Below are 19,834 nucleotides of genomic sequence, written 5' to 3'. Positions count from 1 at the left end.
TTATTGCGAAAATAAGAATTTCGGGGTTTTTTTGGTGACCTTGACCTTTGACCTAGATTCACCAAAAACGACGTGTCTAAGTTGGACCATGGCCGACCTCTGCACCCAGATTGGTCATGATCGCTGAAACGATGTGGCTGCTATAGGGTAAACAAACGTACAAACAAAGAGACACAGAATGACACACACAACCGACCAACATAATTGGATTCCAGCAATTAACAAAGACAGCGGTGAAAATATAACCTCCTTCACCTTCGGTGGAGGTAACAAATTTATTTGAAGTATTCAAAGTGGAAATGATCAGATGAAGTAATTTCCACTTTATGAAATTGGAGTTTGGTTTTTTCCTTCGACTTTCAACACTCGTACACTCTCTCTAAGCAATCAAAATACTGTATACACTTTCACACCAGATACTGCTCCGATTTATTGATTACACTGTGTTGAAATAGGTGAGGAAACTCATCTTTGAAACTTGTTTCTATTCCATTACATTTTAGTTCATGTCGTTACAAAACACTGATATGTATCCGTCATTTTTTTTAAGAGCGCTGTCAACATTTTTTTATTATTATTATTATAGGCTTGTGCGTACTGTTTGTCCACACCTTCGAACCTCCCCAAGATCCACCACTGGAACCGTTTGAAGCATCATGCAACATGTCTTTCTCTTCTGGAATATGTCACAAAGAGCAAACTATAAACTCCTTTAGCAAGTCGTATGATCGGTTGTTTTATCATCTCAATCATGCAATGATTTGTAAAGTAAGAACCTTTCCATATATATATATATTTTTTTTTCTTACTGTTTTTCCTTTGTACAGGGGTCCAGGGCCTTTATAGCAAGACTGTGGTTCCTACGTACGACCCCAAGGATGGATCACCGCTTTCAGCCACCAAAGCTTGGTTTGGAGATGTAATGCAGGACAACGGTTTTACTACTTTGGCCATCAGCAAGTCTGATACCGCACCGGAGACCTTGGCCCAGTTGTATCGCCCACTTAACTTGCTTGACAAAGCTCGGCTGAATAGAGGGTGTGTCGTCGTTTCTCAGTAAACTGTTCCATAATGGGCCAATGATCATTAAGTTGATCACTGAGCAAAACTTGTTAGAAAGCAAGTGGGAGTGGGGGGGGGGGTAGGAAATGGCACTGGGAGCACTCTTAAACTTTAGCGTTTTATCCCGTTTGAAAGTGGACATGTCATTTGGGCTTCATTTGTGATGTTTGTCTTTATTCAGATGGATGGACTCTTCTCGTTCACTGATGGAGCAGGGTGTGAAGGAGAATGAGATTGTGATGCTGAGATTCAAATACTACACATTCTTCGATTTGGACACAAAAGTATGTGATCCTCTGTACTTCAGTATTTGTTTTACTTTTCCACAGACTGCATGTCAAGGTCCAGGGATGCTACCTTGCGTGATGCATCGATGGCACAACCCTACTACTCCTTTTGTGTGAATGGTGCAACAAGCATCGAAGTGCTGCCCTGTGCGAATTAATTATTTAATTGGAAAATCTCCCCCCCCCCCCCTCTCTGGCCTTTGCAGTCATGACAATAGTATCCTGGTTTGTTTATAAAGGTAAATAATTTTTTAACTGCTGTTCAGGTTTAATTTTCTTGTTTTTATTTTCAATTAATATTTATTTGCGCCAGTACATGTGCAGAATTATTGGTTCACGAGCGCCAGCCAGTGACCACTATATTCATTATGTCTGTGTCTGTCTGCCAGAGCATAACTCCGTGGACTTTGATCCGATCTTGATGAAACTTTTATGTGTTCGATATCAATGTCTAGTTGTGTTTTCCTGGATGAGGGCGTGCTATGCTCGGTGTGGGCGGAGCCCCGCCCAAAAAATAGCCATTTTTAGGGGGTAGTCGGATTAAAAATCTATCTTCTCCAAGGGAATTGACTGAATGGAATGGGTTCTTCGGTATTTGAAGAGCAAAATGAATTATCTAAAACTTGTCTGTCCTTTTTTTTTCTTTTCTTATTTTTGTCCCAAGGTCAAAAACAGAAAATTGCGAATTTTGACATAATAATCATACGACTGCCCAGACTTTGAGAACTAGGATGACAATATTTTTTTATGCATAATCTTGAGGTCATTCACCACCTAAAGTCTTGAAACCATTTTGCTCTATCTCGAACACCTTGCCTGTGGCGCCCCCTTCAAGTTTGTTTTTACACTGATTTCATCAAAGTATGGATAATCTGAGGAGTGCGAAATGCCTTATAGCCTATATGATGTTATATTGTTCCTGGAATGTGTTCCAGAGGAAGCCTTGCACCAAAGGTCATAATCCTTGACCTTTAAAGGCCACAAAGGTCAAATTTTCAAAGTTGTGGGAATCGAACCGGGTTTTCGACCTTCTTCGACGAACTAACTCCAATAAGCTATAGCATGTATCCTGTTTCCTTATTTTAATGTCCACAACATTGTTTTGTGACCTTTAAAGGTTATGCAAAGGTCAAATTTTGAAAGTTGTTGAACGAAACCGGGTTTTCGACATTTTGCAGCTAATAACCTGTCACTCGTACCACATCATGTTGATCATTCTTATAACTTGGTCAAAAATTATCACATTGTCTCATCCTTGACTACTGAAACAATCTACATCGTCAAATACCGCTCGTGAACCATTGTTGTCTTCAGACTTGTTTTCACTTTTTTTTTTCTTTTCTTTTTAGTGCACTCTGGCAGGTACAGTACTCTTAAAGATGAGTTTGCATTATGACTATCTGTGCACAATAACGACCATGTGGATAACTAACTTTGTTAGTCACACCAGTAGTGAAATAAAGATTTTGTTGAGGTCTGTAGCTCGCTGGACATTAAAATGAAAATTGACAAAGAAAGCTTAAATTAGACTATTTTAGAAATTCTGTTGAAGAAAGTTTGTGAAGCTCCCAAGTTTTCTTCCTGTGTTTATGGAACGAGAGTCGTCTGTTGCTTGTGCGTTGAGAGCACTGGGAAAATTTGTGATTGTAATCAATAGCTGCACAAACCTTCTGTTAGGAATGTCGTTTCTTCAAATTCTGGATGTTTATCTTTGTGACTAAACTATTTATCTCTACCACCGAAGGTGGACAGACGTTGTTTCACCCCTCTATGTCTGTCTGTTTCTTGCAAAATGGAAGATTTTTCAAGTATATTGGTTAGTCGATTTTGTTATTGTCTCTGTTTATCGCTGACAGGTTACAATTCCAAATTGATTGCCATAAAACTTTACCAAATTGCAGAAGTAGTCTCAACTGAGAAGCCTATTGATTTTTGAGGTCAATGGTCATCTTGAGGTCAAATTTCTAAAATCGTCATTTTGTTTTTTTCATCCGATTGACTTGAAATTTGCATATTGCGTCACTGGATTGGGAAACCAACTATTTTTGAGGTTAAAGTTCAAACTTCTAAAATCATCAATTTTCAACTGAAAAATCGTCAATCTTCATCGTATTAACTTGAAAGTTGAACAGGATTTGCATAGTCCATCAGTGAATTTAGAAAGCAACTATTTTTGAGGTCAAACTTCTAAAATCATCAATTTTCAACTGAAAAATCGTCAATCTACATCGTATTACCTTGAAAGTTGAGCAGGATTTGCATAGTCTATCAGTGAATTTAGAAAACAACTATTTTTGAGGCTAAACTTCTAAAATCATCAATTTTCAACTGAAAAATCGTCAATTTACATCGTATTAACTTGGGAGTTGAACAGAATTTGCATAGTCCATCAGTGAATTTAGAAAGCAACTATTTTTGAGGTCAAACTTCTAAAATCATCAAATTTCATCTGAAAAATCATCAATTTTCATCTGATTAACCTGGTAATTAAGCAGCAGTTGCATAGTGCATCACTGAATTTGGAAACAAACTATTTTTAAGGTCAACTCGAGGTCAAACTTTTAAAATCATATTTCATCCGATTGACCGGAACTTTGATTAAGATTGTAAATTTTAAACTTGATGAAATGGACAATCTGATGTATCTATGGCAACCTTTGGAGAGGGGGGGGGGGTAGATTTTGCAAGTATCGTGCTCTGCACGACATCTTTTTCTTGTTTGTCTGTCTATCTGTGAGCAGGATATCTCAAAAAGGTGTGGACAGGTTGGGTGTGTGACAAGAAGGAATTGATTTGTTTTTGGTGAAGATCCGGATTGGGATAATCGAATTTAAGTTATTCTTCACCATTGAATGATGGAGCCAAAAATGATATATAACATATCTCAAAACGTTGTGGTTGAGTTGGGTAGGTGACAAAAACAAAGTGATTAGATTTTGGTTCAGGTCTTGATGCAGATCTGGCCTATCAGTGGGTACAAAATGCAAGTTGTTCAGCTTGGTGAAAGTATGTGATCTACCGAGTGTTGTTTCAATCTTTCATACTGTTTCAGGTAGTTTTCTTAAATACCTCAAATGATTGCAGTAAATGATGTGTAATGTGCTCAAATATTCTTGCTCTGCCTCAGTACGACGCCATTCGCATCAACCAGCTGTACGAACAGGCGCGCTGGTCAGTTGTGCTCGAGAAGGTGGAGTGCACCGAGGAGGAAATGCTCATGTTCGCAGCTCTGCAGGTGATTTTCGGCCTTTGTTATCCTTTCTGTTCAGTATCCAACATGCCCAGTTGGCACATCCAGCCTGGTGTTTTCCTTTCTCGATACCCTCTGGTTTGTGAATTGGTACTTGTAAGTGCCAAAGTGTGGGCACTTAATTTTATTTACACATTGGTGCTCCATATCATTGTTCAAGAGCAGCTATTTGAGGGGCTGTACCAATAAACCCCAGTTTCCCCTGCTGTTGTTCCTTTGTCCTCTCTTATGATACATTTCATTGTACCTTCTGCACCAGATGTCTGTGGATGTTACCTGTTTTAGTTGTACGTTGTGCTCTTTTGGAGGAGGGAATACCATCCTTCAAAGGGAACTTTAAAATGATGGAATACAAGGAAACGTAGCCCCAGCTGGAGGCTGTTTGGTCTTTCATATCCTTGTGCCACAGCCACCTCCCACCAAAAGCAGATCGTGGTGATTTTGTAGCTAACCCCAAACACAATATTTGTCCTGAGTACCAGACCACATTCGTTTCTCATTTTTAGAGATACAATGGGATAGTTAACCACCACAACTTAAATGCAGGTGGGTGGGCTGGATTTGTGCCAGATTATGCTACTAAATAAGATATCAATGTTCGTTTTGATGAAAGGTGAGTGTTGTAATGGAGTTAAGTAAATGGACAGCTTGAATAGTTAAAAAGCTACTGTGATGCAAATACCCAAAATGCCCACTTTCCGTGTCCAAGCTTCTTTGCTCGCCAATCTACGACAACGGTTTATCCTTGTTTAAAACTGCTTGTTTGTTCCACAAGATTTGTTCCATGAAAGTAAACCCCGGAGGGCGTTCTAATCCCCGGTAACAATGATTGATGGAGTTTAGAGTTTGAACAAAGGGGATCGATGTGGAAATGATTTGCAAGTGACATTTCCTCCAGGCACCCATCAAACTCGGCGTAAGGACCATCTCTGTCGGTGTACAAATGTTTTTCAACGCTGCAGTTGTGGGTAAAGTCAAATCTGCAAAGTTTCAAGAAAATTTCAGGCATGTTCACATAGTGAGCAAACCAGCTTCTTTGTGGCAGGCCATAACATGTACCGACCGATACGGCTGCAAGTGAAAAGGAACGCCGTTAACCTCCGGAGGGATTTTAAGGTTGTTTACATCTTTCTCGCACTGATGCGAGTTACCGACTGCTTCCAACAGTGCTTTTTAAAGCTTTACATGGTGATAAACACACGATGTATACAAGTCTGCTTGTGGGTGTGGTTGTTTGACTTGTATGCATTCCTAAACCGCTGGATGAAATAAGTTGAAAGGTGGAGTCACGGTGTGCTGGTAACATTTCACCAAGTTGGGATGGCCATCTCTTACTTCGGTTTTTACTTTTATGTGAAAGTGGGGAATTATAAGAAGTGGGTGAATCGGCATACCTGCCGATGCACTCCTGCACCGCTGGACAGAATAACTTGAAAACTGGATGTTATCACTCAAAAATAAATAAAACTCTCGGAAGTTGGACAAATCGTTCTGAAATACAGTAAACCCTCAAATATCGTGTGGGTTACGTTCCTGGAGAATGCGGCGGAAGAGCAGCATTAGCTTTTCGACGAAGTTTCCTGCAGCATTTCCACATAGGAGAAGGTTAAGACTATCCTTAACCACCTTAACTTGAACCCCGGAGCAGATCTTTCTTGCTTGGAGAGGAAGGTATCAGATGGCATCCTCTTCCAGAATAATCCTGTCGCATCGGCATTAAAAACCTCCTCCGGCATCAATCCCTTCGCCTCGATTAGTTCTTTGAGCTGCGTTGGATAGTTTTTTTTTGCAGCACGCGTGGTCAGCCGATGCTGCTTCCCCGACTAATTTTGTATGGAGGAGACCGAATCTTATTTTGAATTTCTCAAACCAACCCGTTTTGCCGTGGAACTTGTGGGTATCCACGGTTGAACTTGAGCCTTCGGCCCTGGGTGCCTCGTGGAAACGTTGATAAATCCACAATGACCTCTCCCATATCACCGGTCCACTCAAAGGCAATTTTTGTCTGTATTTGGTCCTTAATCCAAACATTGTTTTTCCATCCTTTCAATATGAGGATCATGGGACTGCAATAAGACGTTTGCGCTTTTCAGAGCGTTGGCGGCCACACTTTCACAGATATACCGTTTGGTAGATTCATTGATCCTGTAATGGCAGCCCACAGATGCTACACTTTGGCCTCCATGTAACAACTCAATTTTTCACACAATGTTATTATAACCTTTCTCTGCCTTTTGGCACAACTAATTTTGTCCATCGTTTTACGGTTAGGGTCATTAACAGCAGTGCATGAGAAACAACAGAAGGCTCGTAATGGGAGGTAATCGTACCCGAGGACGCAAATGGTGACTCATCTCAGCTCAAAAATCCCGATTGGCCGAAATGAAATCGTGCGATAACTAAATCTGAACAATCGGTTGCCCACAATTGGTCAAAGCCCGTGATATTTGAGGGTTTGCTTTACACCCGTTTTTTTTTTTTGTGTTCTCATTTAATGAAATCAATTCTACATAATGTAGATATGGGGGAAATGCGTTGAAACGTCCATGTTTTTGTTTTTGTGGGATAAAATGCATTGAAACTTGGTGGTCGTACTCGGGGTGTGCCTGGGAACGTTTAGTGAGGAACTTGTGATTTGTTCAGGGAACCTGCAGTAACTTTCCTCTTTGCAAAATACATCATGGGATCTTTCACATCCACCAAGCACTAGTGCTAGCAGACGGGTCCTCCGTCTTAACGCGCATCCGATGGACGGCACACACATTAATACCTTACCCTGCCTGTGAAACACCAGAATGAAAATTTATAGCTGGGTGGGGATTAAAACCCAGGCTAGACAGTTCAGAGGCGAGTTTGCATACCTGGAGGCCACCTGCTCGCCCAAAGGGGGTTTTCGGGATGCAGCTAAAACGTAACCATTCTGTGTATGTAATATGTATACGGCTCCCAATAAAACCAAAAAAAAAATTGAATTACAGGACGAAGTGCTTAAGCAGAAGGAATTGATCTGACTCTGACCTCTGAAGGAAACTCTGACCTAATAACAGTCGATTATATGAATGAATATTATTTACCAATCATCCAGCCTGGCATTGGTTTAGCAGTTAGGGTGGTGGCTTGAGATCTTAGGGTCCTGAGTTTGAGCCCTGTTGGCCACTGAATTAACACCAGGGGGTTGACTCAGCCTGTCATCCTTCTGAGGTCTGCGAAATGAGCACCAGCGTGTACTGGTAATCGGGGCACTGCATCAGTGGCATAGCTGTGCCCCTAACCAATGATACAACCAGCAGCCAAAAAAGGCTGTACATGATGGGAACCAATCGTCTGACTTCATTTGTAACATGAATGCAAGTATTGATGCCACCTGTGCCAAATTCAGCGAGGCAAGTTGCCATATTTGGTTCTATTTTCTTCACATTTTCTTCAGCTAAACTTTGTTTATGAATACTTTTATGAGGTACAAGTCGTTCTCTCTGACGAGGCATTTCATCAATACCTTTTATTACAATCACATGAATGTAATCCTTTAGGAGCGCAGAATGAAACCAATTGGTGTTTGTTGTAGTTGTTCACATTAGGTAGTTGTAATAAAAGCCTTGCAATGGCAGACAATTTTTGGATAGACCACCAACATTCGATGACATGACGCGAATGCATTTTGGTATCTGCCTGAGTGCGATAAAGTTTGACATGATTGTGGCTCTGAGTTGACGTGCATTTGGTATATTAATAAATACTTAACTATTAAAAGCATCGTGAAACCTCCTCGGATGAATGGATTTATTTTATTTATTTTTTGTGCCCCCAGTACCAGATAGGCAAGCAGTCGACTTTGGTGGAGCGGACCACGGAAACCAAAGAGCCGGCCATTGATGATGTTGGTTCTGCACTGTCCGAGCTGGAGGTGGCGCTCGAGGGAAGCAATGTGCCCAAAGCTTTGGTTAGTTACACACCTCTGTGCTTGATTCATCGTGAAAGTGAGAAAAAGGGACGCATCAGGGCAAAGTCTCAACTGAACGAACTTAGGCACTTAATTGGACTCAACAGAGGGTCCAGTGCTTGATGAGTATGATGACATTCTGTTGTTGGCGAGCGAGACGGATACATGAGATGCGAAGACATTTTGACATATTAATCTGTACGATATGGTTAAACATCGTGTGGTGACCTTTCCATTTTTGTAGCAGAACCATACTTTTCACAAGGAGGAAGTTGAATATCCTTCGATGGCATTTCCAGCTTGGTTATTCATTTAATTCAAACTCTCATTAGTGTTTTATAAACAAAGAAATTTGACGTGTGTCACGTGATCCACCATCACCCATAAGTTACCAAAGTTTGTTCACGGCATTAAAAAACATCAGTGTCTCGGGGAGTTTGCGGGGTGTTTGAGCCCCCCTAAATAGGTATTTGCTCTCTTCTCCAAAACTGCACACACAATTTCAATGAAATGTGACCACAACCTTCATCACCCATGATGTACTGAAGTTTGTTCATGGCATTAAAAAAACATTAGGATCTCAGAGGGTCTGTGGGGGAGGGGGGGGCAGTTGAGTGACTGTTGCTCCTGATCCAGGTGAGGTTCAGGATGCACAGTCCTATTTTTAAAGTCTTTGGTATGTTTTGGCGGGGTTTCGAACCATTGAGCTCTCAGCTCATAGCAGACACCCTAACCATAACAATACCGGTTCTGGTTAAATTATTGTGGGTTTCAGGTGTTTCATGTGCTTCTGTTACGGGGTTTGTTTTTGCCTTTAACTCTTCTATACACCATATTTTGCAGGGAAATATTACCTCCATTCCTGAACTGAAAGGCAACCTTAAAATATTCAAGTGAGTCGTGTTTCTTTCTATACACATCATAATCATCATCCTACACCATGTTCCATTTAAGATTTTGGGTATGTGGGTCATAGAGCTTGTAGGATTGCCCCCAAGTCATTCAGCAGCCGTCTGGACTGGTCTACCATTCGGTTCAAGCAGGTTAGGACAGGACCTTGGAATTCCCCATGGTGTAAAAAATAATAAATTGCCTACTCTTGTTTGAAAGACACCATGGGATCTTAATGTCCACCAACTAATGCGAGCAGATAGGACACCTTGCCAAATGTCCAACCGAGGGACGGCTCGCTTTGTGACCCAACGCCTGGTCTACAAGGCAACAATCTGACGGTTTATAGTCCAGTCCGGAGTCAAATCCATACTATGGCCTTGCGCTCGGTGGTCTCGTACACAAGTAGCTACTGCCGCAGCATCCCGGCGAATCTATACATGCCCTCCTCGGAATAAATAGCTAAGTATGGCAAAGCAAAACCTTGTTCAAAATCAAAGCTATCGATTGGTTGAGAGCATCTTGAGGTGCTTGCTGACCATGGGTACAAGAAGTGCATCATGATGTGAAAGGTTAGAAGAGCCTTCCTGTTGGTGATCCTTAGGAATTGAAGTCTGATTTATTTGTTTACCTTTGCATTGTATTTACCTTTGCAGGCCAAAAAAGCTTACACTAAGGGTATTCAAGCAGTTTTGGTGCATCTTCAATGGAACTTCTATTTCCTGTTACAAAAACGAGGACGAGAGCATTGGAACACCGTTACAAAGTTACAACCTAAAGGGTAAGCCAAGAAAGTTTTTTTTATTTCTTGCAGAAACAAAAAAGTAATTGCTCTGCCCACTTTACTCGAGTATAATTTTGGCAGGAGAATCTTCACTGCATCTGCCACCAGCAAGGTGCGGTGCATCATGAAGTACGCAGTCTTGGCAATGGTCTTATCACCCCTTTGTTGGTCAGAAACCTTGTGGCAAATCGTGGTGTGGCACAAGGGTTCACGGTCACCATTCCAGTGAACCAGTACTATTAGGCATGTGTTTGTGTGTGTCTGGCAGGATGGCTTAAAGGTACGCACACTCACCTCTGAGCTGTCTAGCATGGGTTAGAATCCAGACCAAGCTATATGCTGTCATCCCGGTGTTTCACAGGCAGGGTGATTCATCAGTGTGCCATCCCTCGGATGGAGGTTAAATGGTGTCCTATCTGCCAGCATTAGTTGGTGGACATTAAAGACCCATCATGTCCTTTGCAAAGAGAAGGCGAGCTATCAGTGGCACCCTGAACAAATTCTATATTCTTTCCTTGATCAACTGCTGGGAAGGTAATGGTAAACCAGCAGTATCTTCTTCTTCTTCGTCTTTCGGCTGCTCCTGTTGGGGGTCGCCACAGCGGATCATCCGTATGATCCGCATAGTGATTTGGCACATGTTTTACGCCGGATGCCCTTCCTGACGCAACCCTGGTCGCCAAAAAAATTTGTTGTTCGTCTTTTGGCTGCTCCCGTTCGGGGTCGCCACAGCGGATCATCCGTTATGATCCACATAATGATTTGGCACAGGTTTTACGCCGGATACCCTTCCTGACGCAACCCTGGTCGCCTCTTACGACACAGGGATAAGGATTGGGTTTCACCATGATTCCGGGCTGCCCGACACCCTCTCATAGCGCGGCCCAGCGCAGGGCTCCCGTCCTCAAGTGATCCTCCAACCCAAGCCTCCGAGTAGTCGGATTACAGGCGCACGTCACTACGCCCGGTCTAAACCAGGCAGTATAACCTTTGTCAATAAACTGCTTCGGCAGCACCGATGCTCTTTAACAGAGTATAGTATATCGGAATCATAATCATATATATATATATATATATATATATATATATATATATATATATATATATATATATATATATATATATATATATACATACATACATACATACATACATACATACATACATACATACATACATACATACATACATACATACATACATACATACGTATATGTATATATATTGTTGCGGCCACGGGTACTGAGACACCAGCTTGTCACTCGACGATTAATCCTCAGTCGAGCCGGACCTGGGGCCACCGCTCACAATTAATGTTGTGGTACGGTGGGTTGTTTTAGAACCACGAGTTCCATTGTCCACTGTCTAATTATTCCGTTTAACTAGAGGTCACGTGGTTACCTGAGCGGGGAGCGCGCCCTCGGCAAAGCACCAATCTCACCTCAATTAGATTTTAATTTGGGTGGCCCAGCGTTTTAACCGTTGGTGCCTGCTGATTATTTTTGGTCAAATCTGTGGTAATTACCTCCCAGTCGATCTCGGTTCGAACAATGCTCAACCAATCGAAGGAAAGGACAAACGCTGACGGGTTGGAAATCGACAAATGATATATTAATAATAAAATAAATAAATAAAAAGAACTTTTTATTTTCTGAGGTAAATGAAAGAATAAATTTTAAAGCAAAAATCAATCAAAATGCCAGGAAAGAGACAAAGAGCAGATGCTTATCGGGGGTTGACTTTCAGCTAAACACAGACAAGGGTACCCAGCAGATCATTTGGGGGGGGGGGGGGGAAAGAATCGTCTCGCTCACCAGAAAGTAGTCGTCCGTGAAGTGAAAACATCCTGAAATGTGTGCGTGCGTGTCACATCTGTCGCCAGCACCCAGTCTTGCCATGCACCCTCTCGCGAACAGCCCCGAATGCCAGTCGACGTCTGGAGGGCACTGAGACTGTCCGTCATGGGATTAGACCCTGGTGTTGTTGGTGACTGACCCATGCCTCACTTGTTGGCGGCGCTGCCCACACCCGCACCACACGCTCGCTTTCTTCTCTTTTGCGTGCTTACACCCGCTTCTTGCTCGCTTCTCAAGCTTACTTCTCGTTCTCTTCCTCCCTAGCTTTCTTTCGCTTCTGCTTTCCTCTCGCCTCCACTTTTTTCTCTCCCTCAGAACGGACCTCCATTCGTGTTTATATCTCCGGGCCGTCTCCGTGGGTGCAGTCCGCCCCAAGCTCACCCTGCCCCACTTGCGCACGGTTACCATGATGACCCGTGCGCTCTCAAAAAACGCGGGCATCGGAGCTCGCAAAAGAATGTTAATGAGGGTGGGCTTCAGAGCTTGTGAAAAATGTGTGTAAGCATGTCTGTCGTAAAGAAAAAAAAAAAAAGCTTCCCATAAAAGGGGATCTATTTTTTGCCCTTCTCAGCGCATCACATTGAAGATCCCATTAGACATGGGGATGGGGCTAATCTGAACATATATTTAAGGAAATAACTGTCTGAGGACCTGGGATGTGTGCATGCATTCATCAGATCATCAGACCGGATTCTGAAATCCGTAACGGTGTGTGTGTGTGTGTGTGTGTGTGTGTGTGTGTGTGTGTGTGTGTGTGTGTGTGTGTGTGTGTGTGTGTGTGTGTGTGTGTGTGTGTGTGTATATTGTTACGTCCATGGGACTTGAACAGTCCCGCCAACGTAGAATGAGCCGAAACGATGGAGGCGGTTTATTTTTTATAACCCAAAGATGGCGGTTTTCATCGCTCTCCAGTAAACGGGACGAGGAAGGTGGCACGAGTCGCTTTTCACTGAGTTAATAATGTTTATTTCTCTAGCCAGAGCGATAATAAGACTCGGCAAGAGGAGGGATCCGGGGCGATTCGACGGGAGGTTGTGTGGGTTCGAGCGTGGGGAAAACACAAACAATCCCAATGGATATACAAATCTCAAACCCTCAAAGGTGCCAGGTACACACAAAACATAGCTGGTGGTCAGGCTTGCCCGTGGTGTCGACAGAACAGTCACTGGATTGGTGCCGGACGAGCTGGCGTTGCACTCGTCAGGGGCAGGAGACACGGTGGTGCCGAGGTTCCCGTCAGCCCTTCCCCGCACAACCGCGGTTTCCGGCCTGTGAGCTCCAACCAGCCACCGTGGTGCTGTTCCTGGTGGTGTCGACCTCCTGGTGTAGGCCCAAGTCTGCTCACAGCCGCCAGGGAGCCAGTTCTGGAGCAGGAGAGGGAGGCAGGTCCGCCTGCCGTTCGGTCCCGTACTCCGAGCCAGCAGAACTCCAAAGCCAACCTCGGTGAGGCACAGCAAGGCCACGAGACGCGACGAATCGAGGAACGAACCAGCGCAACGAGAGAGCGCGCTCAGAGACAAACAGCCTGGACCAGACGCTTCCTTTTTTTTTCATTCTTCCTCCTCTTCTCCCGAACAGAACCTTTTTATACTCGAGTCCATGTCACTTCCAATCGAGCCCTTTTCTTGGCCCTCCGCCGTCGCCTTCCGCCAATCGTGATCAAGGGGCAGAGCCATCCGCAGCACTGTCCTGTTACGTCACGGCAAGCCTACAGGGAATACTAAAAGGGGATATGCATACACACTTACCCTAACCCGTCTCCCTATGTAATTACGTGACAATTATCATTTCCCCCTTAAAGAAATGGACATTTACGAGACAACTTATCACCACTGAATTTCTACTTATTACATCGAGATCCTGGTACAACTCGAACAGCATGGCATACCTAATTAAACATCCGAATTACCCTTTGAATGCATACCCCCCCTCCCCCAGACATAACAATATACACATCTTCTTCTTCTTTCGGCTGCTCCCGTTAGGGGTCGCCACAGCGGATCATCCGTAAGATCCGCATAGTGATTTGGCACATGTTTTACGCCAGATGCCCTTCCTGACTCAACCCTGGTCGCCTTTTACGACACAGGGATATGGTACACCTATTTTAACTGGGGTATACACCGGCCCAGTATACTGGTACTCATTTCACCGACCTCGGAAGGATGACAGGCTGAGTCAACCCCCTGGTGTATTAATTCAGTGGCCCAACGGGGCTTGAACTCAGGACCTTTTGGATCCCAAGCCGCTGCCCTCACCACTGCGCCAACACCAGGATATAACAATACACACACACACACACACACACACACACACACACACACACACACACACACACACACACACACACACACACACACACACACACACACACACACACACACACACACACACACACACACACACACACACACACACACACGTGTATATATATATATATATATATATATATATATATATATATATATATATATATATATATATATATATATATATATATATATATATATATATATGGGAGCATGCGCAAGAGCAGCGTGTCGCTGCATCCACTTTCCACTGGTACTCCACGGGCTTCAGTCTTGCCATCCCCATCTCCTTGAGATGCCGATCAACCTGCTGCAACCATGAGGCACGTGGTCTGGCCCATTGTCCTCCTCCACTCATGAGACTCCCTCGCTGAGAGAATCTGGTGAGCAGGTTCAGCGTCAAGAAAACGAGCCACATGTCCATACAGCCGCATGTGACACTCACGGACAATGCAGGTAACAAATCTAATTTGAGTTTCTCTCAGTAACCGCTCATTCGACACAAAGTCCGACCAGCGATAGTCAAGGATTCTCCGAAGAGACCTGGTACCAAAGGAATTAAGTCTCCGTCTCAGATCCTTGGTCACAGTCCAAGTCTCGCACCCACAGAGCAAGACTGGAAGCACCAAGGACCTGAAGACTCGGACTTTCGTCCTCCCGCACAGGTACCGGCAGCGTCACACCCCATTATCCAGTGAATCCATGACTCCCCAGGCCCGACCCAGACGTCTATTGACCTCTGACTCACAGCCAGCAGAGACATGAATATCTCTGCCAAGGCAAGTGAATCTCTCCACGACCTCAATATCCTCACCGCAAACAGGCACAGACAGGACAGCAGCATCCAAGATGTCATTGAAAGCCTGGATCTTAGTTTTGACCCAGGAAACCGATAATCTCAGCGGCTCTGACTCATTCAGCACTTCAAGGCCCCCCAAACGGATATCTAAAGTGTCTGCAAAGATGACTGCATCATCTGCGAAATCAAGGTCAGAGATCTTGACATTCCGAAACGATGCACCACAGCTTCATCTCCTGACATCCTCCATAGAATCCAGTCCATACAAGTGCTGGAAAGTGTGGGGGCCAGTACACACCTCTGATGAACTCCAGTAACAACTGGAAATAAGTCAGAGATGGTATCACCACTTCTCACAGCACTCTCAGTACCAGAGTAGAGTTCAGACATCAGATCATTCAGTTTTGGTGCCACCCCACGAAGACCAAGAATCCTCCAGAGGGCATCCTGATTCACTGAATCAAACACCTTGCAGAGGTCAAAATAGGCTGCAAGCAGCCCCTGCCGAAACTCTCGTCCGCACTCGGTGAGGAACCGAAGAGCAATGATTCGCTCAATCGTTGACCTCTTTGGTGTGAAGCCTGTCTGCTCTGGATGCTGGTGCTCAAGCAGATGGTGGCGAACCCCATCAATAATTATCTGAGCAAAGACCTTCCCCGGCACTGAGAGCAGCGTCACCCCTCGGTAGTTGTTGCAGTCTTGGCGATCACCCTTCCCTTTCCAGAGAGGAACAACAAGGCCCCTCTTGCACTCAGTTCGGATGAAACCTGTGTTCCAGGCAGAGCACAGAACTGCATGCAATGACACGAGTGCAGCATTTCCACCAGCCTTGAAGTTCAGCATGGATGCCACAGATCCCGGGAGCTTTACCCCATTTTAACCGGTTCACCGCAGCCTGTTTCCACAAGCGAAGATGGACCACAGTTGATTTGGAGGGTCAGCAACAGGGATTGTAACACCCCTGACGTCCAACTCGACAGCTGGTGGATCAGCCTGGTACAACCGCTCAAAGTAACCGGCCCAGCGTGCCTTCACTTCGGACTCCTCTGTCAAGAGCTTTCCACCCTCTGCTCTAACTGCAGTGCACCGAGGGATGGGCTTGGATGAACGCAATGTGCAAATTGCCCTGTAAGCGGGATGAGAATCACTTGACCACAGGTCATCCTCTACCCCCTCACAGATTCCTTGTAAATCAGCCTCCTTGTCAACCCTTTGTGCATGTACAGTTTTACGCCTCAGTTCCCTGAACACCTCAGCTCTGCCATTCAGCCTGGCCCTGCGACTCTGGTCAATGGTATCCAGTGTCCCTTGAGAGACAAAAATTTTCTATGCCCTATGGTGAGTTCCAAGACATCCACCGGCAACATCAAGGACGTTGGTCTTGAAGGCACTCCACAACTCTTCAGGACCCCCCAAAGTACCCAGAGTCCAGACCCCACAAATCTCCACTCAGCTACCCTCTCATCCTTGAGCTTGCCAACATCCAGCCTTGGCTGGGATGGTACCATTCTCCTGGATTTAAGGTGCAACTTCAGAGTTGCTACAACAAGCCGGTGGTCAGTCTTGAGGAATTGAGCACTCTGGTAGACCCTGCAGCTCTGGATCATCCTCCAGCGACCATCAACGAGGACATGGTCAATCTCCTTTGCCACACCGCCAGCGTTGAAATACCAAGTTCAGCGATGAGCTTCTGGGTGCTGAAATCATGAACCGGCCACCCTAAGTCCATGACTTCTTGCAAAGTCCATGCATTGTAATCCCCAAGACGAGAAGTATATCTCGTCTGGGCCACTGATCAACCACAGACTCGAGCGTGGCGTAGAATGAATCCTTCACAGTGAGATCACTCGCCTCAGTTGGAGCATAAACAGAGACCAGGGATATATGTATATATGTATATATGTATATATGTATATGTATATATATATACACACACGTGTCTATATATTGTTGGGGGTCGGTGGCGAGGAGCGACTGCTCGGTGGAGCAGTCGGGTCTCCACCGAAGACCCGGAATTGCAAGGTTGTAACCCTTGGATAACTCCAAAGGTCACGGGTCCCTTAGTGGACCGTGGTCACCAATATTTTGACGGCGTGAGGTAGGGTCCACTTGTCTAATTCTGATTGACCTAAGTACTCACGCCGTCGAGCTACCGGGGAAACCACACCCTCGGCCAACTCTGGCCGAACCGAGACGCTGTTACCGACTCTGATCTGGCGTAACCGAGCGGGAGTTATCAAAGCCGCGCCGGTCCACTGACAACTTATGGCACCGACGGCCTCACATTCTCAATACGCACCATGCTGGGTCAATGAAAGAAAGTGACAGACAACGAGCTGGTACATTGAACAATTGGGGGTTTATTTATCAGTGGGGCAGGGGAGCACAAAGAGCAGAGTTATCCAAATAAAAGCAATGTACAATGAACAAAAACACTTAACAATTTTTACTTAGACGGGGCCCACGGGCACACACACACACACACACACACACACACACACACACACACACACACACACACACACACACACACACACACACACACACACACACACACACACACACACACACGCCCAAAATAACTGGACCCTGTGGGGTCTTTATTTGGTCCCTCAGCCCAGGAGGGAAAGGCAAGCTGTGGGTCAGGGCCTTGTCGGGTACCTCTCTGCCTCGTGCGGTCACACCGGACTTCAACCACCACGGTGGGACTCGAACCCACGTTCCGAAATGCACAGGCCCACGACCCCGGCCGCTCGGCCTCCACCACCACGATGAACCACCGCGAAGGACTGCAGACCATGACGAGACCAAGTCACGGTGCCAGACCAGAAGCAATTGGCCACGATCACTGCTCGCCACCCGACTGCCGTACTCTGGTTCAGACCACCACTCTACTCTTCTTGCCAGGTCCGAAGGATTTCTTCCCCTCCCACTCGCCTCCTGATTGGACGAAGGGGTTGTTGGGCGATCAGTGGCCTTCCCTCATTGGTCGGGGTGCCTTGGCTCTGCTCGCACATTGGCTGGAGGAAACGCTCCATGCCCTTCCTCGGAGCAGAGCCTCGATCTGAAGCGAATGGAGGCTCTGCCCATGCCTTCAGCCAAAAACACATGGGAAATGGAGTCGGTGGTGCGGCGAGGTGGTGCGGCGAGGTGGAGGTAAAAAAAAAAAAAAAAAAAAACTAACTATAAAGAAACTTCACAGCGCACACATGTAATTCCCATTAGACAGAAGGATGGGACCGTGACTATAAACACATACTTTTCAAAATAACTGAACTGAACTGCGGGGGGTAGCTGTCTGTTTGTGTGCAAATGGCTTCCAGATTCGTAACAACATATATATATATATATGTGTTGGTGTTGTCACACGGGTCATTCCAGTTGCCTGGTTCGAGTCCGGCGGTTCGCCTCAATGCGACCGTAACGGCCAACCGATTTGAAGACCTCCAGCTGGAATGTGTCCACTTGCCACCATACTGCACTGACATTGCGCTAATGAGCACTAAGTACCTTGTCTCTGATTAGGCCAAGCAAAGCCGGAGCCATGTGGTGTTTAATTTCTGTAGCCAATCAATCCTTAATGGGCTTTCTTAATTACCAATTGAGGGACCACTACAACCTGAATTCACCTGAGACCAGGTATATTTAATTGCAGTAAGAGAGGTCACAGGGAGGGAAAACTAGCAATAAAGGAACAAATAAATGGGACTACCATCCCCTTTCCCACTAACAAATCGTACATGCCCACGGTACTAAAGACGAACGGGAGCCCTAATTATATAAGCCTTTGGGCCCGATGAAGCACGCCACAAGAGATAGACAGAAGGAAGTCACGAGACACGAAGAGATACCGGGACAAACCCAGTGGAGTTTTTCAGCATAATAATTGCAGTCCAGGCTGCACTGCAGGAGGAATGTGCAATTCGTGTCTTGCATGTCTGGAACTCCAGGACAGGTGGGGGCACGGCTCTGGCTCGGCAGGGCGTGGCTTCAGATCAGCAGGAGTGGGCAGAAAGCTGTTTCTCCTGCACCTATTCCAGGGAACTCCTTCGCTTCTACAGTTTAGACTCCTTGCACCCTTCAGACAGATGAGACAGCTTATACCTTTGACCATTTAGACTATATGCACCTTTTTATATCACAAATTTTCAAATAAATATATTACAAATACATATGTAGAAAAGAAATGTTTGTATTATGATTGGTGTAAATCATGCCAACACAGCAAATCTGTGACATCAGTCTTTGCAACGATGTGTGGAGAGGCGAGCTCGTATTTGTACAGTTTTTGTCAAAATAGGTGGAACATGACTAGCATTCCTCCGATCTCCATTTTCTGCACATCTCCAATCCAGAAGCCTCGGCTGTCTCTGTCAAATGCAATCCAGACTCTGTCAAAGACCAAGATTTGTGGTCAAAATTGGCTAAATATCAACAGAGCTGCCTATCCAGATTTCAGGCTTATTTGCCCTCATCAGGGTGGCATAGCATATCTAGAGATTCTACTTTTCAATGATGAGGGCAAATAAGCCTGAAATCTGGATAGGCAGCTCCGTTTGATATTTAGCCAATGTTGACCACAAATCTTGGTCTTTGATAGAGTCACCGGGCCAAGGCCTCTGGATTGGAGTTGACGTTTTGGTGCAGAAAATGGAG

At 45.0% G+C, this 19,834-nt stretch overlaps 1 protein-coding gene across 3 annotated transcripts in view; it reads left to right on the top strand.

The window, feature by feature from the left end:
- The window catches only part of LOC147023692 (fermitin family homolog 2-like), a 59,302-nt gene that overhangs the window by 19,826 nt on the left and 19,642 nt on the right, over positions 1 to 19,834 (top strand). For all 3 annotated transcript variants that reach the window (XM_085889447.1, XM_085889448.1, XM_085889449.1), the window contains 6 exons: positions 828 to 1,038; positions 1,244 to 1,346; positions 4,477 to 4,584; positions 8,408 to 8,539; positions 9,383 to 9,432; positions 10,087 to 10,211. In XM_085889447.1, the coding sequence (XP_085745573.1) occupies positions 828 to 1,038; positions 1,244 to 1,346; positions 4,477 to 4,584; positions 8,408 to 8,539; positions 9,383 to 9,432; positions 10,087 to 10,211 (729 nt within the window). The remainder of the gene's footprint in view (positions 1 to 827; positions 1,039 to 1,243; positions 1,347 to 4,476; positions 4,585 to 8,407; positions 8,540 to 9,382; positions 9,433 to 10,086; positions 10,212 to 19,834) is intronic.

This window comes from Eptatretus burgeri, chromosome 7 (genome assembly GCF_056783735.1).
Source record: "Eptatretus burgeri isolate ZD-2024b chromosome 7, Ebu_testis_v1, whole genome shotgun sequence".
Classification (NCBI taxonomy): Eukaryota; Metazoa; Chordata; class Myxini; order Myxiniformes; family Myxinidae; genus Eptatretus; species Eptatretus burgeri.
Note: the sequence above shows the minus strand (reverse complement) of the source record. Positions and strands in the feature narration are given on the sequence as shown.